The following is a 21350-nucleotide window of genomic DNA, read 5'->3' as shown; positions in this document are numbered from 1 at the left end:
AAGCCGCAGGAGCTCGCCAGTCCCCACCTCCGCGTGGCCTCACAAAAATCACAAAACAAGGAGTGGTTTCACCTCCACCAGCCCTCCTATGCTTTAACTCTCATTTTTCTCAGAACCTGGGCAAAGAGATCCCTGAGAGACCCAAAATGAAAAAGGCCACGTTTACATGTTAGCATTTATTGTGCAAGAGATACTGAACTACATCAGACGCAAATGAAAACAATTATAAATTTCTAAAACCCCATTAGCCTCTGTTCCTCAAGCTCTCTCCGAAATAAAGTTCAAGCCAGTGCTAAGCCCCCAGGTGTCTATTTCCGGCTTGGAGACTCAGATTCTCTGTCCCCAGGACATCAGCATGGACTGTGCTGACTTTGTCCCAGGCTCCTAGCAGAGCCCCTTGGCCTCCTGGCCTGAACGCCACAGGAAGGGGAGGGGAGGGGGACTGTGGCTGGGGGACCTGTGCGCACGCGTGCACATAGCTGGGTGTGTGCCCGTGCAGGAGAGAGCCATCGGTGGCATTCAGAAGACAGTCCACCTCTCCCGTGTCTCACCTGCTTTCGTCCTGTTTGAAAGCGACCCGGGCCATGGTGGAGGCTCTGAATGCAGGCGGCCAGTCCCTTGGGCTCGGAAATGAGAAACCAGGGAGGATCCTGGAATCCACCCCCCAGGGCCACACTCGGCCAGCTCCAGACAATCCTCACTAAGGAGCCACGGTAGAGGACCTCAACTCAGCAAGGAGCAAACCTTAGCACCTGCCCCAGAGCAGAGGGCCGCCCCACTCCTTCCACGGGAGGCAGAGGTGGTTGCCTTGGGAATGAAAGCGTGGGCCCCAGGACAGCTGCTGGGACACTTGCAGAGCTGCTCCCAGCTCCCTGCGGTTTATCAGCGCAGTCAACTGGGGGAAGAGCACTGCGTTTCCAGAAATCCCGGGAATACTCCCAGGACAAGGAGATGGCGCGGGCTAGTTTGGGGACATGACTTTAACTGAAGCAGATGTTCTTCTCACACCACACTGTCTCAGGCAAAGGGACAGGGACAGATGGAGGAGACCCCCAGCCTGGGCCTGACCTCAGGTGAGTGAGGTTAAGAAAGACTGGCTGGAGGCTGCGTGGCAGCGAGCCCTGCGGAGGGTTCCAGGGGCGTCCGTCCGGCATTGTGAGCTTGGTAACGGGAGTGGAGGCAGAAACCGTGACCGGAGGGACCCACCTGCCTCGGCAAGGCCAGTGAGTCCAGGCAATGGGCCTCAAGTTTGCAAAGCCTTGGACATGGCCCCACCCCGAAGAATGCTGAGCTGTGATGTGGCCCGGGTCACGCTCTGTGTGGGTGCTGACCAACGGCTCAGGAGCTGGAGGGCCCCTGGCCAAGGGCAGACCAGCACCGCTGGCGCAGACCTCTGCGCCCCCGGTGTGACACAGACACCAGCGCCACGGAGCAGGCAGGGTCCTTCTGCCACGACCCTGGGGCACATGCGCTTCACAGAGGGACAGCAGCCGTGCGCCCATGGCCCTGGGGACAAGGGCCTACCCTGACTCGTGAGAGGCGACGGAGACACGCAGCTGTGCTCTCATCAGGAACCACACTGGCAGGCCGGGCCCTGGTCCACACCCGTCTCAGAAGAGAAACCCCGTGAGACTCACGTGGGGCCGTGTGTGTCTGCTCAACTCGAGCAGGCCAGGGACACCAGCGCGGAGCCGGAGGAGCAGACGGGGGCCGGCCACACGTCCCAGCCTATGTATCAGCCCTGGAGGGCCTGGCTCCGCAGGGGCCCGGGCTCGCCTGCAGGCCCCACTGCTCACGAGGGGGGCGCCTCAGGGCCAGGAACCTACAGACCAATAAGCAGAATTAAACTACTCTAAGAAATGAAAACTCCACCTTGCCGCCGGGCCAGGCTCCTGCCTCGGTCTCCCCAGCCCGTGCTCACTGGGCCATCTGCACCACGACGGCCCGCCAGGCTTTCTCCTTGTCAAACTCCTTCAGGGGGCTTCTGGACACCTGTGGCCAAACAGGCAGAGTGTTACTTCCCCTGCGCCCGCACCCCCGCGGCAGCAGGCAGGCTGGAAAGCTGTTCCCTGGAGAGCTGCTCTCATCTGTGACAACACAGGAAACCGCACAGGACCCCGGGGGTGGGGAGGCCATGGACGCCCCCGCCCCTCCACCTCCCACACCCCCCCTTCCAGGAACACAGCTGGGCGGGGGGGGGGGGAGGCCACTCGGGCGTCCGCCCCACAGACATCCAGCACCTGCAGCACAAGCATCTGCATACAGCAGGCACCCAATAAACAGACACCAAAGTGTAGGAATCAACAGGGTGGGTGAGGGCCTCCAAACTCTTCCTGGGGGGAGGGGGCCAGCACCCCTGCAGAGAAGGGGCCTGAGGAGAATACTTGAGGCCAAGGTCAGCAGACGGGAACAGGGAGGCCAGCCGCCCGGCCCCCTGGGCCTCTGCACCTGCTGTTTTGGAAACTGCTGGGAGCGCTAACTCAGCAGTCAGCAGAGGTGCCCCACCCAGACAAGGTGGGTCTCTGGTAGGTCCTGGGGGCAACGCAGACCCGTCTGTGCGGGAGACCAGCCCTCACAGATAAAAAGCAGGAGAGGAAATGGCCGTGGATCTCAGTGAGAGAGAGCACAGGGCAGGACGGAGGGCCCGGCTGGCTGAGCGGGGCCCACGGCGGGAGCTCGGGCAGGCACAAAGTCCACAGCATGAGCACCTCACGGGGAGCGCACTGACCCGCAGCCTGCCAGCCATGAGGGCCTCGAGCTGGGCGGAGGGGCTGGCATGAACCTCCAGAGCCTGCCGGCCGAGGTCACTGACACCACACCTGTCGGGGTGGGTGGCTGCTCCCGAGAGGGGCCAGGGTAGGACCCCCGCGACCTGCGTGGGTCCTGAGCAACTTCCTGTCCGTGTCTGCGTGAGCTCGGTGCACAACACCTTTTCAGAAACAGATGTGAGCACTGAGCCGCCCCACCAGCCGGGACGGTCCCCACGGCCGCTCACCTCCCCCGCAGGGCGCTCGGGCGGGCCGGCCTGCACCGTGTCCCAGGACGCGGCCAGCTTGAAGCGCACACACTGCATGACGGTGCCCGTGTTGAGGCTGGCCTGGAGCAGCAGCGCCAGCAGCAGCAGCAGCAGCAACACGTCGTAGGATCGCTGCGGGGAACAGGGTGGTGAGCGGTGTAGCCCGCCAGGGCTCCCGGGCTCCCCGGCCTGCGGGGGACAGACTGCTTCCGCCGGCCAAGGGAGGCCGTGCAGGCAGTGCCTGGGCCCCAGGCTGAGGACGCAGCTGAGCTACTGTGACTCAATCCAGGTACCAGCCCTTCTGCACAAGGATTTCTGTCTCACCAACAGGAGGCTCTGCAGCCCTGGATTTGACAGAGGAAACGAAGATGGCCCGGGGGCTCCCCGCCTAGTCTCCAGTGCCCTGACGCCACCGCCCATAGAGCCCCATGTGAAGACACAGAGGGCGTCCCCGTGGGGTGGAGCCCCCGGCTGTGTGGAAGCCGCCCTGGGACGCCCGGGCCACGGCCCACGAAGGCATCCACCTTCCCCCGGAGCTGAGGAGCTGAGCCTGGCGACTGCTGGAAAAAAGGCTTCTGAGGAGCGCCTGGCACCAGCAGGGGGACGGGAGGCAGAGGGAGCCTTGGCGAGCAAAGGATCCTGGGGCGCCCCCGGCCCTCCCAGCCCAGGCAACCTTTGGCAGAGACACAAAACCCCAGCTCCGCACAGTGTCACTGGGGAAACACTGCTTCTCAAGTTAACGTACAAATCTATCCACAGCCCAGTTTAAAAAAAAAAAAAAAAAAAGTGCTTTTGGAGCCAAGCAGCTTGATTTTAAAACCCACACAGGAAAACAAACACACAACTCAGGGGACCCTGAGAAGCGGTGACAGCTAAGCAGGCAACAGGCTGGGTCAAACGTGAAGCCGGTCGGCAAACTTCCAGGACTGGCACCCCGCGGCACTGGCTACGTGTGAGAGTGGCGGGCGCAGAAACAGGCCGGTAGGGCCGGGAGCTCCGCTGCGAGCAGGGCCGCGTGCCCCCGAAGGGCAGGGAAGGGAGACGTTCCAGTCCCCGGCGTCTCACAGCCTCGTGCTCGAGGTCAGCTCCTGCCAGATGCAAGCACCAGCCTTTCTCACAGCGATGGAAACTCCAGAAACAGCAAAGGAAAAGACTGACCAACTTAACAGCATAAACAGAGACGTCCTCAGGACAGAAGTCACAGCTGCTGGTTGGGGGCCAGTGTCTGGACCCAGTGCAGACAGCGCCGGTCTCCCAAATACCGGTCGAGCGCAAGACCCCCGGAAAGTGGGCAAGACCCAGACGCAAAGTCCACTGGGAATGACAGGCCAGCACCGTCACACACAGTCCAAGGCCACGTGTGTCCAGAGAGAAGCCCACGGCAGCCTCACCGGCGCACGGCCTCCCCCGCGTGGCAAAACCAGTGACAAGCCCCAGTGCCAGGCTGTGGAGGAACGGGTGCTCCCTCCGGCCTCGGCTGGGCCACCTCGGGCCCAGCAGCGCGTAGAGGACGAGAGCCGTGAGTCCGCGGTGGCGCTTGGAAGGGAAGGGCACCACCTGTCACAGCGCACGTCACGCCGCATACCAGCTCGTTGGAGCCGTGGACACGAGACCCAGGCGTCCATCACCCTTCCTCACCCCTCCGTGTAGAACAATGGCTCGGGTGAGGCCGGCCGCCAGGGCCTGCGCCAGGTGCTGGGACCCGTGTCCGCAGGCTCACACTCGGTCATGGTTGTTTCCGACCTGCGAGAGGCCCCGACCCCAGCCCCGGCCCGAGCGCTTTGGCAGCTGCTGCCGAGCCAGGAGGAGGTGACCACACATGCCCCGGACCCTGCTCCCACCGGCATCCCAGGAAACGGACCCACACGTGCGAACTTCTTCCAGACACTTAGCCTGGACTCCAAGAGTCAGTGTGCGGGGGCGGAGGCAGGGACCACTGATGACAGACTCAGCCAGTCCCGCTCCAGAAGCTTCCCCCGGGAGGCACGCCCTCGGGCTGGTCCGTGTGCACTGCCCGAAGGCCACACTGCGTGATTTCAGGCCCGTGACTGCCGCGTGGGGCTGTGGGCGTGTAGGAGGAAGTCCTTCCGGAAATGCCGAAGTCCTCGCGGGGAAGGTCCCGCTGCCAGACCCTGGCCAGTCTCTTCAGATGCTTCTGAAAAACGACATGCCTGCGTGTGTGCTCCCAGCCGTCGTGTGAACACACGTGTGCAAATGGCAGGCAGGTGCTGGGGATCTTGGTGCTCAGGAGTCTTTCTGTCTGTCTGTGTGTCTGAAATTTCTCGTGACAGACTCCTGGGAACAAACAGCACACGCACCGGCAACAAGCCGAGTTACCTCAGCGACAAGCCTGGGGCCGTGTGTCTGAGCCCACGGAGGGACTGGGAAAGTCCGCATGTTTGTGGAAAGGCCCTCAATTCTCCTCAAATTTGTCTAGAGATGAAATGGAATTCCAACAAGCATGTCACACACCCACACGGAGAGCGGGTTCTACCGCGGTCACGGGAGCAGGAAGGGCCGAGAATCTCCAAGAGAGCCGTGAAGAAGGGGTGTCTGGGTGCACTGCGACACCAGACAGAACGGCCCAAACTTTGAAACAGCAGCCTGCGCGGAGCAGGGCTGGGGCGGCCCGGGCATCCGAGCAGGAGCATGGACACCTGGCTGTCCCACAGAAGCGAGTCCAGGGCTGCTCAGGCCACATGTGGGAGCAGCTCCAGCAGGCTGACGCTTGGCCAGGCCTCCTGTCCTGGGAGACCCTCCCGCACAGCCCACGGGGCAGCAAGGCCACGTCCACACGGGGTTCCGAGCGAAAGGAGCACATACCTCCACGGCCGGCGGGTAGTCTTTGAAGATCTCCAGGATTCTCATGATGCTGAACGACAGGTACCCAGAGGCGGTGAACAGCAGCGGGGAAGTGAGGCTGCAGATGGCGATCAGCATCTCCACCTGCGGGAGAAGATGGGCGCTCGGCTCGGCCGGGCCAGCGGGCCCGGGAGCCACAGCCGGCACAGGCGCGGGCGGACACTGGCGTCTGCACTCCGCCCGAGGCTCCTGCTAGGGTCTGAGCTTGGTCTCCCGTGAACTCCAAGTCCCCCCAGCTTCCTCACAACGACCCACTCTGTTGGGAGAGGGACACACGCGCAGCTGGCCTCTCGCAGTGGTGCGCAGACTGTGCCGCCGGCTGGGCCGGGCCGCCAGGCACACGGGGCTCAAAGTATGAGTGCGGGGAGTTGGGGCCCAAACTGAGTGTCTGTCGCTGTCCGACAGCGGGTCACGGGACAAGACGCAGGACGCAGGCTGAGGCTGGCAGGCCGGCGTCTGCCCCGCCCAGTCCCAGGACTGTCTCGGGACCCTCCACATTTCCGCAGATAGTCCCACCCTCCAAACAGCACCCGCCAAGCCTCCCTGCCCACCCCGCCACCCGGTTCCTGCTGCTGCCGCCATGGGGGAGAGCTAGGGAAGGGGCCAGGCGGGGCCGCACTTACCAGACACCTGCTGGGGCACTCGGCGGTGACGTGACTGGCGATAGCACTGGGGAAACACTAGGAGGAGAGAGAACACGGCCTCAGAGGGGCTGGTGGGGACAGCTGCTCCCTGCGCGCTCCTGCTTCGGGGGCCGGCGGGCTGGGGCTGGGACGGACAGGAGAGGGGCGGCTCTGCAAGGCTGTGGAGGAGTGGGGGAGCCCCCCCAGGGTTACTCCGTCGGCCGAGCCGGGCTGCCTGGCCCCCAGCAGCTGTGTGCGAGCCTGTTGACACAGAGATGTCCTCGGGGACCGCGCTCCGCCGGCCCCCACCATGCAGCGCTCCACGGGTTCAACAGCACTGCTGCGTCCACATCCGCCCCATCGCCCAGTAACATCCCGCCGTCTCCGTGACCCTGCTTTGCGCTGACCAGAGACCCTCGCCCTCCACGGTCAGACGCGGGCGTCTCTGAAGAGCGCACTGGCTCGCTGCAGGCTGGCCTCGGCCGGGTGGACTCAGAGGCCCCCAGGACCACCCGCCACACTGACTGCTCCACGGTGGAGGTCCCCTGCCCCTTCGGTGACACAGGTCTGCTTCGTCTTACTGAATGGATGGATTTCCTCTGACGCCATCTGGGTCACACAGTCCAGGAGGGGGAGGGAAGCAGGAGGACACGTCCTTCCCAAGGAGAGCAGGGCTGGGCCTGCTGAGCCGACTGAGTCCTTGGACCCAAGTGTGTGCAGGTGCTGGTTAGCCACACACCCGCACGGGGAGGGACACACCCACGCCCTGGGTGGGCACGGCTCGGACCCCTGAACACTGGGATGGCGTCTGCACTGGCTTAGGGCTCTGGCTTGAGGGTGAGCGGGACACAGCAGGCTCTACAGCAGGAGGACAGGGAGGAGCAGCCCTCTGACGGCCGGTCTCCACAGGGGTGTGCGCATGGCTGCAGGGGCGAGTGGGGCTGGCCCGGAGCCTGGGGTGAATGTGCTCCAGCAAGCTCTCTGGTCGGAAGCAGAGGGGGACCTCAGGACGCGGAGAAGTCGCTTAGGAAGAAACGCAGTGGCCCCAGCATGCCAGAGCAGGGCTCAGGTTTGCTGGGTGGTTCCTCCAGCCCCAGGCCCTGGACAGCAGGAAACTGGCCTGTGGCGGGGAGCTGTTCGCGCGCGCACACACACACACACCACTGGCCCGGGGACGCCACAGGAACAGGCTCCCAGTCAGGCCCCAAGCCCTAGACTCTGGCCTGGTCTATGACCTTGGCCTCTCCTACTGTTCCCAGACCACCCCTCCCTACCAGGGACCACCCGTGATCCTTTCCTCTCCGCATTCCACATCTGGGGGCGTAGGGGGCACCTGCAGAGAGAGAGGCCCAGGGAGGCTGGTCTGGGGATGACGGCCGCACCGTCCTCCTCACGTGCTCCCTCTCCCCAGGCTCCAGTCCTTGGGAGGGCCCTTGGCCATCATTCCCAGGGCTCGGCCAGGCTGGGCACAGGCGCCCACGGGGTTGCTCTGAGCCCTGGGAGGCAACAGGACTCCAGAGAGACACCAGTACCCCCTTCCTGCGGCTGAATTCACAAGCCGGCAGGCGGCACCTCCAGGAGAGCAGGAGGACGAGGCCAGGGATGCCCCTGTGTCCTGTCCACTCAGACGGGACGGCCCTGCACAGCAGGTGCGACGAACCACTCAGACGGGACGGCCCTGCACAGCAGGTGCGACGAACCAGCCCTCCTGCAGGCGCCCCATGCGACCCAGGGACGTGGCAAAGCAGCCCCGGGGTGACCACATCTGGGAGCACGGGGCACGGCACACAGGGGTCGGTCTTAACCATTCCACACGGCAGTGAGGAGCCCACACCTGCCGAGGCCGCCTGTGGCTGCAGAGGGGAGGCGCTGGGCACTTCTGTTCGACACGAGCAACGTCCCCTGCTGTCAGTGACGACAGACTTGCTCATCAGACCATGAGGCCACCAGAGGTACTCACGGCCACTAAGATCCAAAAGAACGTCACTGAGAGGTGCGGCCCCGAGACAGCGTCGTCCACGTTCAGAGCAATGACACCGCCCAGGACGGCAGAGACGCCAGCAATCACCTCGATGACCTGGGGGGCAGAGCACACAGGCGGGGTCACCCAGGGAAAGCGTCTTGCGTGCCGCCGGCGGGCTGGGGTGCGGCTGCTCTAAGAGCTCAGGGCAAAGGAGCCAAGAGGTGGAAATGCTGAGGACAACCTCTAAGAGAACATGGGAAAATGCATAGTTTCCAACTCAAAACTGGTGGGGAAAGGAAAAAAGCAGAAGAAAGGATGACACTCCCACCCGTCCAAGGCCGGCGGGACAGGCCCCGGCAGGCAGAGCAGCGAGAAAACTGAGGCGACAAAACTCGGCACACGTGGCCACATAGCGATGCGGCTGCCCACGAGCGCCGGCGTCCACGAGGCCACGGAGAGGACGGCAGTCCCACACGGTGCCAGAAGCACCCCCAAACACAAGTGGGGCTGAACGTCAGGGCAAAAGGGCACAGCCCACAGGGCCGATGGCGGGAGAGCCGGGCCGCTGACCCGGTCAGCACAGGCTTTACGGCGAGTGCTGGCGGGGGACTTGCTAAGTGATGACAGAAGGAAACCTGCACGTGTCCAGGGACACAAGCTCCAGACACCGCGGCGGGGAGCTACAGAAACGGGGAAGGCCACACTCAGAACGGGGGGTTCTCAGAACAAGTGGGAAACACCCAAGTCGGAAACAGGTGACCAGAGAGGGTGGCCACGTCACCCGCTTCCAACCAGGATCCTTGTGAGAGGAAGTGGGTGAACCTGAGGACCACCCCAGAGAGCAGGGGAGCACTCAGGACGCTGTGTCACACGACCCTCCCCACGTAAATCAATCCTCGGGCAGAAAGGGAAGTTCATCTCACCGAATAGGACTTCAGGACCCGGGCAGGAAAGGCCACTTCGTACAGCATGTTGGTGCCGTCCGGCATGGGACCCTGAGAGGAAAAACACGTTTGGCTGCTGAGGTCGCAGGGGCCGCAGGGGGCAGGGGTGCACCCCAGGAGAGCCGCTGCCCCCCGCTCTCTGCACCGAACCCTGTGCTCTGAGGTCAGAGGCTCTCCCTGCCTATGTAAATGGGATTAGTTGCAGCGCTCGCCATTTTCAAGGTGACACTTGCTGTAGACTTTGTCTCTGCGTGGGCAACGCCGGCCCTGGGCCTGGACCAGAACCACACGGAGGCGGGAGGTCGCATCGCACCTTCCACTGTGTTCCCTGCAGCCCTGAGCCTCCCGACTCCCTGGAGACGCAGGGCTGTGCGGGGCGCCCAGGGGCAGGCTTCCGTCCCGCCGACCTGTGCTCCGGGGCGCCAGCTGGGGCCCTGCGCAGCCCGGGGCCGGACCCACCTTCTGCTGACGGGGCGCCTCGCCGGACCGCGCTGAGACGACCACGGTGGCCGCCGTGAGGACCTCCAGCAGCAGCAGCAGAACCAGGTTGAAGTTTATCTGCCAAAAGAGACGACGCTGCCCTTGATTTCCATAACCGCAGACAACCCCCGGCGGCCTGCCCGAGGCAGGCCAGATGCTAGGCGCAGGGGCCACACACCCCTCGCACTCGGACTCTGTCTCTCGAAACCATTCTTAGCTCCAGGCCTGGATTTGGCGACCCCCGAGCTAGCCCTTCCTTAGTGGTTTGCCCCTCCTGGGTGTTTAAAGATACAAAAACTGAAGTTCATTGCAAAACTGGGAGCCTTTACACAGCTCTGTGCAGGATGCCAAGACCTGAAGAGGCCGGGGCCTTGGGGAGGAGACGGTTCCACGTTGTGACTGTGCCGGCAACTACAGAAAACCTGTGTCTCTGACAACAGTCACAGAACAAAATGCTAAAAACAAACAAACAAACAAACAAAACCTAGTTACTACATTGTAGGATAAGCATGCAAGCTGGCTGACCCGGGGCCCTGGTCGCCCACCCTCTCTGTGGGGCTCCCAGCCTCAGGGCCTCCCTCCCCCGCCCCCACCCCCCAGGGCAGGTGCCTCACAGCCAGGGGAGCCCCGAGCCCACGGACCGTATTCACGGGAGCCAGTCCTCGGCCTGTTCCCCTGCCTTGTCCGTTCCTTCCCGCGGACACCCTCGTCTCCTCCCGCTCTGCCTCCTCGTGCTTCCCCCAGCGGCCCCCAGCCTGGGCACGGCCTGCCCCCGCCCCTTCCTGGGGCTGTGAGGGATGAGCTAGCTTCCCGACGGCGGCTGTCTCCTGGTCGCAGGCCTCCGCAGCCCCGAGTGATAATAAAACCACATTTAAAATCAGATGAAGTTAGTATGTTTGAGCTACAGAACCCTGCATGCAAAATAAAACAGACCACATTTGTTCTTTTATATATTTGGTGGAATGTTAACAGAAACTGACCATCTACCAAGCCACAAAATAGCCTAGGTAAATTCCAAAAAATCTACACAAGCTGTACGTTCTGACTGTAAAAATAACATTAGAAAACAACAAATGGAAGGTTTTAAAAAGTAATCCCATGGGTCTGTATCATCAGGTTCCTGATGAGAAACCCAGGGCTAGCCGCGAGGAGGGACTGTAGGAAACCCAGCGGTGCGGCAGCGACCAGTGAGGACCAGGGCAGGAAGGACGTGGCCGTGAGAGAGGACCGAGCCCCCGTCCCAGCACCCCGCAGGGCTCAGTCAGGGGACGGACACACTAACCACTTGCTAACAACCCGTCTCCATCCCGCACGGGCACGCGTGCTGCCTCTGGCACCGACAGGCAGGCGCTGCGTGGGGGGCGGGTCTGGAGAGGCAAACGGGAGGCGTGCACATCCCTAGAACCAAACAAGGATGAAATGCTCCGTGTCAGATCGGAGGCTGCTAAGCCGGAGCTTGGAGACAGGGCAGACGCACCCCAGCAGGCCCGGCTGCTAGCCCACCACGGGTGCAGGGCTCCGACCCCCTGCTGGCCCACCCAGAAGCAGCCCCGGACACATGGGAAAGAGAGCGCGGCAAGCACAGACAAACCAAAGCAAGAGCTGGTTCTTCGCAAGGATACATAAGACAGATACAAGGAAGACACGTGAAATTCTGAAATGAAAAGAAGTTACACATGGCTGTCCAACTGGACAGTATTGTAGAATGAAACTCGACCATTTTCTTACACCACACACAGAGATAAACACAAAATGGATGAAAGGCCCCAATGTGAGGCCGGAATCTATCAAAATCTTAGAGGAGAACATAGGCAGTGACCTCTCCAACATCGGCCACAGCAATGTCTTTCAAGACACGTCTCCAAAGGCAAAGGAAACAAAAGTGAAAATGAACTTTTGGATCTTCACCAAGATCAAAAGCTTCTGGGAGGTGCCTGGGTGGCTCAGGGGGTTAAAGCCTCTGCCTTCGGCTCGGGTCATGATCTCAGGGTCCTGGGATCAAGCCCCGCATCAGGCTCTCTGCTCGGCGGGGAGTCTGCTTCCCTCTCTCTCTGCCTGCTTCTCTGCCTGCTTGTGATCTCTGTTTGTCAAATAAATAAATAAAATATTTAAATTAAAAAGAAAAATCAAAAGCTTCTGCACAGCAAAGGAAACAGTCAACAATACAAAGAGGCAACCCACGGAACGGGAGAAGCTATTCGCAAATGACAGTACAGACAAAGGCTGATACCCAAGATCTAAAAAGAAGTCCTCAAACTCAACACACACAAAACAATCACATCAAAAAATGGGCAGAAGACATGAACAGACACTTCTCCAAAGAAGACATACAAATGACTAACGGACACATGAAAAAATGTTCATCACTAAGCATCAGGGAGACTCAAATCAAAACCACAGTGAGAGACCACCTTACACCAGTTAGAATGGCCAAAATTAACAAGACAATAAACGAGTGTTGGAGAGGATGTGGAGAAAGGGGAACCCTCTTACACTGTTGGTGGGAATGCACGTTGGTGCAGCCACTCTGGAAAACAGTGTGGAGATTCCTTAAGAAATTAAAAATAGAGCTTCCCTATGACCCTGCCATTGCACTACCAGGTATTTACCCCAAAGATACAGATGTCGTGAAAAGTGCACCTCCCCGTGGGGCCATCTGTACCCCAGTGTTCACAGCAGCAATGGCCACAGTCACCAAACTGTGGAAAGAACCAAGATGTCGTTCAACAGACGCATGGATAAGGAAGATGTGGTCCATACACACTATGGAGTATGACGCCTCCATCAGAAAGGACGAATACCCAACTTTTGTAGCAACATGGACGGGACTGGAGGAGATTCTGCTGAGTGAAATGAGTCAAGCAGAGAGAGTCAGTTATCATATGGTCTCACTTACTTGTGGAGCATCAGGAATAACACGGAGGACATGGGGAGATGGAGAGGAGAAGTGAGTTGGGGGAAATCGGAGGGGGAGGTGAATCATGAGAGACTGTGGACTCTGAGGAACAAGCTGAGGGTTTTGGAGGGGCGGGGGTGGGGGGGTTGGGTGAGCCTGGTGGTGGGTATTGTGGAGGGCACGGATTGCATGGAGCCCTGGGTGTGGTGCATAAACAATGAATTCTGCAACACTAAAAAGAAATTTAAAAATTAAAAATTAAAAAATAAAAGAACTTGCACTTAAAAAAAAAGAAGTTCTAGATCACACACATAAAGCAGTGAGCAATGTTGGGGCTATTACGTGCTGCTCATTTTTGAAAAACTGCATGATATGGAGAAATTTTTGATAAAAAGATAAAAGCCAAACTTTGGCACAAGAAGAAACAGAAATTTGGGCGCCTGGGTGGCTCAGTGGGTTAAAGCCTCTGCCTTCGGCTCAGGTCATGATCCCAGGGTCCTGGGATCGAGCCCCGCATCGGGCTCTCTGCTCAGCGGGAAGCCTGCTTCCCCCTCTCCCTCTGCCTGCCTCTCTGCCGACCTGTGATCTCCGTCTGTCAGGTAAAGAAAGAAAATCTTTAAAAGGAGGAGGAGGACGACGACAACGAGGAGGAAGAAGAAACAGAAATTTGTTGCTAATAATGACGTCCTCTCTCAGCAAGGGCTCGGGATGGAGACTCCACCGTGTGCTCTACCCAACCTTTAAGCAGCAGTTTGCTCTGTCACGTCGTTCCTAAATACAGAAGAGACCACTGTTGCCCAGTTCACTTTAGAGCTCAGCGGAAGAAGGAAGCACCGGCCGTGTCCGCAGGTGGTGCGGACATCCTGAACACAATGCCGGCTGGTCAGCCCATCCGAGTATCTACAGCAGTCCGGGAAAGAAGGCTCAACACCAGAAACACTGATGCGTCAAAAAAAGCGAGGAAAGAGCATCTTACAGATGCAAAATCAAAGTATGAAACTTCAACACCTGTTTGGGTTTTTTTAAGATTTTATTTATTTATTTGACAAAGATCACAAGTAGGCAGAGAGGCAGCAGAGAGAGAGGAGGAAGCAGGTCCCCCTCCAAGCAGAAAGCCTGATGTGGGGCTCGATCCCAGGACCCTGAGATCATGACCGGAGCCGAAGGCAGCGGCTTTAACCCACTGAGCCACCCTGGCACCCCTACACCTGTTTATATTTTTTAAATGAAAAGGTCACGGTAAACTGGCAGGTGAAGACAACATTAACTTAGCGAAAGTTACATCCAAAATGTAATGGAGAGTCTTTGGCTGCAACTCGTGTGGGGTCAGGAATAAGACAGAGACGCCCCACCGTTTCCCACAGTGCTGGAAACCCGCCACAGCTCCTCAGAAAGGAGCCAGATGACGTGCTCACCCGCACATAAATCCCACACAACCCACAAAAACTGTGAAGGATAAGAAAGTTCAGCAAAGTTTCCAGACACAAAATCAACTGACGAAACACCTTCTTATTTAAAAACCACACAGTGTGGGGCGCCTGGGTGGCTCAGTGGGTTAAAGCCTCTGCCTTTGGCTCAGGTCATGATCTCAGGGTCCTGGGATCGAGCCCCGCGTCAGGCTCTCTGCTCAGCGGGGAGCCTGCTTCCTCCTCTCTCTCTCTCTCTCTCTGCCTGCCTCTCTGACTACTTCTGATCTGTCAAATAAAGAAAAATCTTAAAAAAAATAATAATAAAATAAAAAATAAAAACCGCACAGTGTGAACATTCACCCAAATGAGTACCCAGCAGCAAGGGCCGACCTCCTGGTCGATACGGGACAGGGTTGCTTGGGGAAGCTGGGCACGGGCACAAAGGAACTTACCTACCATCTGTTCAAATTATTTTGAGTCTTAAAATATTTCCAAATAAAGAAAAAATTAAATCCCCTGTCTCTGTACTCCAATAATCCATCTGAAGATGTCATTTGAAAAATAAGATACCCTACTAGCAACAAAAGCTGTAAATGATGTAGGGATTACTCGCCCAAGATCCACAAAACACTGAGGCCCTAAGGATGGACCCAGAGGATGATTTGAAACCGTTGAGAGACCACGGAGGCCTCTGCACGGGGTGATTAACAGACCAAAGAGGCCACTGCTCACAAAGTCATTCCATAAACTTGAAGTAACCACAACGCATCCCGGGACACTTGCTGAGGGACTCGGTAACCCTGTTCTGAAGCACCCTTGCAGCCCGAGGGCTCGACACTGCGGGAGGGGAGGAGGATGTGTGGCGCCCGGGGTGGCCCAGGAACAGATGGGGTGGGGTTTTCCTGGGGGGGGCTGCTAAGGGGGACACGAGGCAGCTGTCAGGGAGCTCGGGAGCATCGGGGATGAGACGGGGGGAGGGAAGTCGTGAGCGGCTGCCCCTGGGGTCCTCCCCGAGCACAGCAGACCAGGGAAGCTCGTGGGGTCTGGGAAGCCTGAGCCCTGAGCAGGGGGGTGAGAGCCGGGCTGCCCCAATGCGGGTGTAGGAGACCCTGCAGAAGTGCGTCCCCATGGGCCTGCTCCTGGCAGGGGGCAGGAAGGCTGAGCCCCCTGGACCCACCCTGAAGAGTGCGGGGAGACGGGACCCCCCGGGGACGCCGCACAGACCCACAGGGGCTGAACGAGGACGATGGGGGCGGGCGGGCTGTCTTGCACACACCCTGTGGGGACGTCACACACGCTCGCCCAGGGCCGGCCGGGAGGAGGCGTGTGGGAACCCCAAATGGCCTGTCCCACCTGCAGCTATTTCCCCGTGTGTCCTTCCTCAGAACACACTTGTGTGCAAGTACGCGTGTGCGAGTGTGCGCTTGTGTGTGCAAGTGTGAGTGTGTGTGTGTGTGTGTGCACACGCGCATGCACAGCCCCAGACCCTGGTGGTTTGGGCATTAGAACCACGTGTCTTCGGTGCCACAGACCGCACTCCCGGTGCACTGTGGCCCGGCCTTCAGGAGCCGGGAGCCCCCACAAGGCCTGGTTACCCCGGACTCCTGCACGGTGGTCCAGGTGGGGTGGAGACCAGAGCTCCAGCTCCAGGGCCGGCAGCGCTGCAGCCATGGGCCACGCTGGAGGAGAGGGCTGGGCGGCATGGGGCTCTCCGCCTTGCTTTACCCCGTGTGTGTTGGGGGGGCACTGTCCAGGGACACTGAGGATCTGCTTCGGTTCGGGGTTCTGGGCACCATCCCCAGGGCCGCCAGAGCCCCAGTTCCTGGCCGGGTGACACGTGTTTCCCCAGGGTCTGCCCTGCCAGGGTGGGGGGCAGAGTCTCCTCCCCGTGTGTCCTTCCTCAGAACATACGCAGACACCAGACAGTTTCCACACAACATGAGAGTCACCCTGGTGGGGGGAGGCAGGCCCCTCTGCCTTCCGTGGCTTCCGGCCGGCCACGCGCTGCTGGGAATGGTACCTCCCTGTGGCTTCCGCTGACCTCCTGTGACGGCAGCAGGGCTGAGACCGCCTCCAGCCGCCTGGGGCACTGTGCCTTCCTCCTCGGTGAGGACCCTCTCCCACAGACCCACAGTGGGAGTGCCCCCACATGCCCTGGGAGGGGTCCCCCTTATAGCGGGAGCTCCCGTGACTCCCCTGGTCGGGATCCAGCAACACCAGTGTGTTCCATGTCCAGGGCTGCTCTGGGCTGGCCCAGAAGTGGGGTGGGGGGGACTCCCTTGCCTTCTGGGATGGCTGTTTAAGAACGCCTGGTTGTGGGGTGAGTCCCCAGCTGTTGTCCAGGGGCTGCCATCCCTAGCCCATGATCACGATCGGTGCCGGGTCCCGCTGCCGTCGCAAGGTGCCCCCGTGTGGCACGTGCTCCTGGCAGGACTGATCTAACGAGGGCATCCTGGTTCGCCTACGAGTCAGCCTCACAAACCTTCGGATCTCATCCCAGGACCTCCACATTTAACTCCATAAAATGCTTTTGGTATTTGAATTACAGTTTCCAAAATGTTCTGTTGCTGGTACAATTGTATGCTGATTTTCACGCCCAGCAACCTTGCTACATGCCTGAGTTTAAGGTCAAGTCATGGGAACCCCCTCATCTGCAGACAATGGCAACAGGAGTGTCCCTGCCAGGTCCATGGGACAGTGTTCATGCGACGGCCCCGGAGGACTGGCCGATACTTCCTCGGGGCCACCGCACTCTCTTCCTGCCCTTGAAAAGAGGGAGTTCAACATTTCCCATAAAGCAAGGCTTTTTTATCTATCTTTTTGAGGTAACCCTGAGGATTCCTCTCTTGTAGGACACTCTGCTGGCATCACGGCTTACAAGCGGAGTTTTCGCCACTTTTCTTAGCGGCACACACACCAGCAGTGCACCTTGGAATCAACAGCATCACAGATTTGACGAAAAACGTTGTAAAAGAGACTCTCAAGATGTCATCAACAAACCCACGGAACCAGCGCCACAGTGCAGAAAAGACCACTCTTGAACGCAAAAACAAAACTCCAGCCTTGCCGGACTCCAAGGCTCGGGCGCGCGGGCCACGTGGCTTCTGCACCGCTGCAGCCCAGCGGCCGCCCCCTCTCAGGCCCAGACTCAGCAGGACCAGAGCCCCCGGCTCCCCCCCGGGCCCCCCCTCCGGCAGCAGAAGGACCCACCACCCCACCCAGACTCACGTCTATGGCTGAGGGCTTCACAACCAGTTTGCATCCAAACCAGATCAAGCAGGTCGTGGTGATGGCAAACGTGGACACAAACAGGATCTGGAAGTTGGGGATCTGGAAGGCACGACGGGGGTCACTCTTCGGGGCATAACTAAAAACGGATGGGCTCGTTGCACCAAAGTCCACGTCATTCACTAAAAATCCCCAGAATGTGCCGCAGAAGGACGAGCCGGGGCGAGGGCGATGGGGTGGCTTAGTCAGTAGAGCGCCAGACTCCTGATCTCACTGTCCTGGGTTCGAGCCTCGCGTTCTCGCGTTGGACTCTGTGCTCAGTGCGCGTCTGCCGGAAGGCCTCCCTCTCCCTCTGCCCCTCCCACCGCTGCTCGCCCACGTGCACACGCACTCTCTAGCTCTCTCCCGCTAAAATAAATAAAATAAAAATTTAAAAAGAACACAACTAGCCTAGGAGGGTACACTGCAGCCCCTCGAGGCCGTGGGGAGGGTACAGGAAGCCCTGTTGTGTGGGGCACAGGGGCTGCCGGCAGTGTAGACGCCCCTGTCCACACGTGTGCAGACACACACACACGCACACGGATACACACATGCACACACGGGTGGGTGCCCGTCAGCCCTGCAGGCGGCCTGGGTCTCCTTTCCCAGCCCCCACCTGGCACGTCCCGCCCTCAGAGGCTCCCGCACAGCCCGGAGCCGCGCCCTCAGCGCCCGCGCCGAGGCCTGGACTCACCGCTCTGATGTTCCTCCGGGAAACCCCGAAGCTCACGATTGCTGAGGGGAGACACTGCAAAGAAACCCGAGCTCCGTGAGCCATGGCCAACCCCTGCCGACCCCCTGCAGGGCTCACGCTTCCAAATGACCCCAGCCCTGCCGGCCAAACAAGGGTCGCCTGTCGGAGGCACAGGTGCTGGCAGTGGCGCAAGGCCTCCGAACTTTGAGAACAATTTATTCTGGAAAAACTGTAATTTTTCCGAAGGGACAGAAGAGGCAGAAAACGAAAGCTCTTCGTGCTGAGCGCACTCAGGGCCAGCCATCGCCAGCTGCACGGGCTCAGGGCTGTCCTGGCTGGAGAGTTACCCCAGAAGAGAAACTCATCTCCGTGTGAAGAAGTGGAAATGTTCAGGAGTCCCAGAGCCCTGAGGAGGTTCTTGTCAGAGACCCCACAGTTGGTCCCCACAGAAGTGGAGGACGAGGAAGAGGGCAAGTGTGGGGTGTCGGGGTAGTGGGGCGGTGGAGGGAAGGGCACCAGCCTGGGCACCATGGTGCCAGGTGTCGCCCCTGTGGACACCAGGGCCCCCGCAGACCCCACGAGCTACGGGGACGGAGCCTGCAAGGGCAGAGGGGAGCTGGCAGGAGCGCATGGCTTGTCTCCCCAGCCTGTCACTTCTGAGGGGGAAGGGTACCCCCAAGGACTTTGCTGAAATGTCCAGCCTAGATCAGTGCTGCCCGGGAGCATCTGGGCCAGACAGCACTGGGACCCCCAAGGGCCACTCCGGTGGTGAGAAAGGGCCACCGAGAAGGCCCCAGAGACAACGGCAGGGAAAGAGTCCAATTCTCTCAAGGAGCTTTGTCCTAAGGGAGCAGAGGCCGGGCGTCCTGCCAGCAAAGGGACCCCCCGAAGCGGTGTGCAGCTCTTAGAAACCCAAGCGCCGTTTCCTGCCCAGGAGTCTGCGGCAAGAGCCTCAGACAGGCCTCAAATTCTATCCGAAACTAAAGTCACAAGGGGAGCAAGTGACAGCAACAGGCCAATCTCAGAGCCAACAACTCCCGACAGACGGCCGCAAAGCCCAGCACAGGCGGGGCGCCCGAGGAGCGGTGCTTACCGAGCCTGCCGCGCAGCGTAAGTAATCCATCTCCGAGGGAAACACGTTCCCCAGATAGAGCGAAAACCCCGACGTCACAAGCAGACAGCTCTGCAAAACAGCAGCACAGCTCAGGGGGCGAGAAGGGCCCGCTGGGCCATCGGGCCACTCGACCACGAGTCCTCCGGCCAGGATGGCCAGCGCGGTCGCTGGCTCCCGCCACACCCGACTCCTCCCCTTCTCTCCCCAGCAGGGTCAGACCGAGCGGGAAGGGAGACGCGTCTGTCAGAATCTTGAGCAAGACATGGGGCTTCCCCTGGACGCTTGCTCACCCCAAAACGTACAGGTCCAGGGGCCTTAGCGTCCCACCCTCAGGGCCAGTCACGGAGGCCGGGACACAGCGCCATTCCGCGCTCTCTGCGAAACTGGCCCAAGCGGACAGCCGGGAAATGACCACAAGGCCAAGGGCTTCCCGGCTGTGAGGGGCACCCGGGCCTCATGGCAGGCCTGAGAGATGGAAACGTCGCCAAGGTTGAGGCTCTGGGTCTGGGCCAGGGTCGTGTGTGCCCCACCGTGAAGGGAGCATGGGGTCCGGCAGCCTGGGAACAAGGGAGAACACGGTACTCGCCTATGAGGAGCTACTCACCCCCATCAACACGGAGAGGACCCACGTCTTGTGGGTGAGGCACGGGGGCAGCCTCGTGGCCAGCTGCAGCTCGCTGGGCTTGGCGTCAGGGCCGTAGCTCCCGGCCTCAGGCCGTGCCCGCTCCAGGGTGGGCGTCCTGTCGTAGCTGAGCTCCTCCCTGCTCTGCTCCTCCCGTGTCATGGTGCTCGGGCCGCAGACCCCGGCATTAGAGGCCACGGGACCGCGGCTCCCGGGTCCCCTCGGCTGCCACTGATGCACCAGCAAGAAAACGATTGTTGATTCCGGCCGGCTCTGAAGAGTCGAGGTAGAGGAAGCTGCTCTCAGTAAAAGAAGTATCGTCCGTAGGAAAACGCCGTGAACCTGAAGAGGACAAGGACCCCTTCAGCCCCCAGTGCCCCAGCGCTGAGCGGCTGCCAGTGCCTCTGGGACGCGGGCCCCCCGCACCCCCAGCCCGCACCCACAGTAGCAGCCCCGCGCCCGCTCGAGGTGCCCACCGAGCCGAGAGCCCGAAGGCGCCGACCGTGTGGCCGGCGTGCTTACCTCCGGAGGCTCCAGCCCTGGTCTCCGGGGAGTCAGCAGCCTTGGTTTCCAGCAACTGCTATTCACGCAGAAACAAAAGGGCGGCAAAGCCGCGCCGTCGCCTCCCGAATTTCAATGAGACTCGAGAGTGGGACGCTGAGCTTCTGGGGCAGTCGTGTAAAGGCGAGGGCATCGGGGCCAGCGAGCTCCGCTGGGGGCCACGGCGGGGGGGTGACCGCCCACCTGAGAGCAGTGTGCGGAGCTCGGAAGCCTGGTGGGGTTCAGACTAGGAGCTGCATGTTCACACCCTCTCGGGCGGCTGGCCCCGCGCTCTGCGACCCCAGAGGATGACCCGTCACCACGGCACACACACACGAGTGCCTTCAATGCAGGCAAGGCCCTTGACCTGCTCGGAACGGGGACTGGCTGGTTCCCGCGGCAGCCCGGCACTCCCACGGGCCCTTTATTTCCGCTCACTGAGCAAAGAGAAAGGACGGGAGTTTCCTTGCCCGGAGACACTGGCGCCCTGACAGTCACTCTTTGTGGACACAGAAGCCATAAAATGGCTCAAATCAAAGCATTCTGAAAAACTAGCTCCTCCAACTGCAAATCCACATGGCGCTGAAGCAAGGCGCGGGTTCTAGGTAACGGGCTGCTCTGTTGTCCTCCTCACCCACCAAGCAAAGACCAGAATTTTCTCAAACTACAACCTGGCAAGTCAAGAACGGATTTCCAACAGATTGAAGACTCTCCCAAACTTCTTCACTGCCTTTTTGTTTGTTCTGGTTTCTGGTGAGAGACAGGCTGGGTGGTGCAGAGAGAGAAGGAGAGCGAACCTCCAGCAAACGCTGAGCAGAGCAGGGAGCCCGACACGGGACTCGATCCCAGGACACTGAGATCATGACCTGAGCTGAAACCAAGAGTCGGACGCTTAACCGAGGGCACCACCCAGGCGCCCC

At 60.2% G+C, this 21350-nt stretch overlaps 1 protein-coding gene across 2 annotated transcripts; it reads right to left on the bottom strand.

Moving 5' to 3' along the window:
- Window positions 1–161: 161 nt before the first annotated feature.
- Window positions 162–20512, bottom strand: MLC1 (modulator of VRAC current 1). 2 transcript variants are annotated; one of them, XM_082739460.1, is made up of 12 exons: window positions 20413–20512; window positions 19873–20232; window positions 19248–19337; window positions 18155–18208; window positions 17422–17523; window positions 9868–9966; window positions 9388–9459; window positions 8462–8578; window positions 6502–6558; window positions 5840–5962; window positions 2996–3148; window positions 162–1992 (listed from the first exon to the last, which is right to left on the bottom strand). In XM_082739460.1, exons 2-12 carry the CDS (start codon window positions 20050–20052, stop codon window positions 1918–1920), a joined length of 1122 nt encoding a protein of 373 aa, XP_082595586.1. In that variant the 5' UTR covers window positions 20053–20232; window positions 20413–20512; the 3' UTR covers window positions 162–1917. The 2 variants fall into 2 exon arrangements, with proteins under 2 accessions (XP_082595586.1, XP_082595587.1); XM_082739461.1 differs by lacking the exon at window positions 20413–20512 and adding an exon at window positions 20350–20372.
- Window positions 20513–21350: the final 838 nt, after the last annotated feature.

Source organism: Mustela nivalis (assembly GCF_964662115.1).
Source record: "Mustela nivalis genome assembly, chromosome: 7".
Classification (NCBI taxonomy): domain Eukaryota; kingdom Metazoa; phylum Chordata; class Mammalia; order Carnivora; family Mustelidae; genus Mustela; species Mustela nivalis.
The sequence above is the reverse complement of the archived record's forward strand: the minus strand, read 5'-3'. Positions and strand labels throughout refer to the sequence as shown.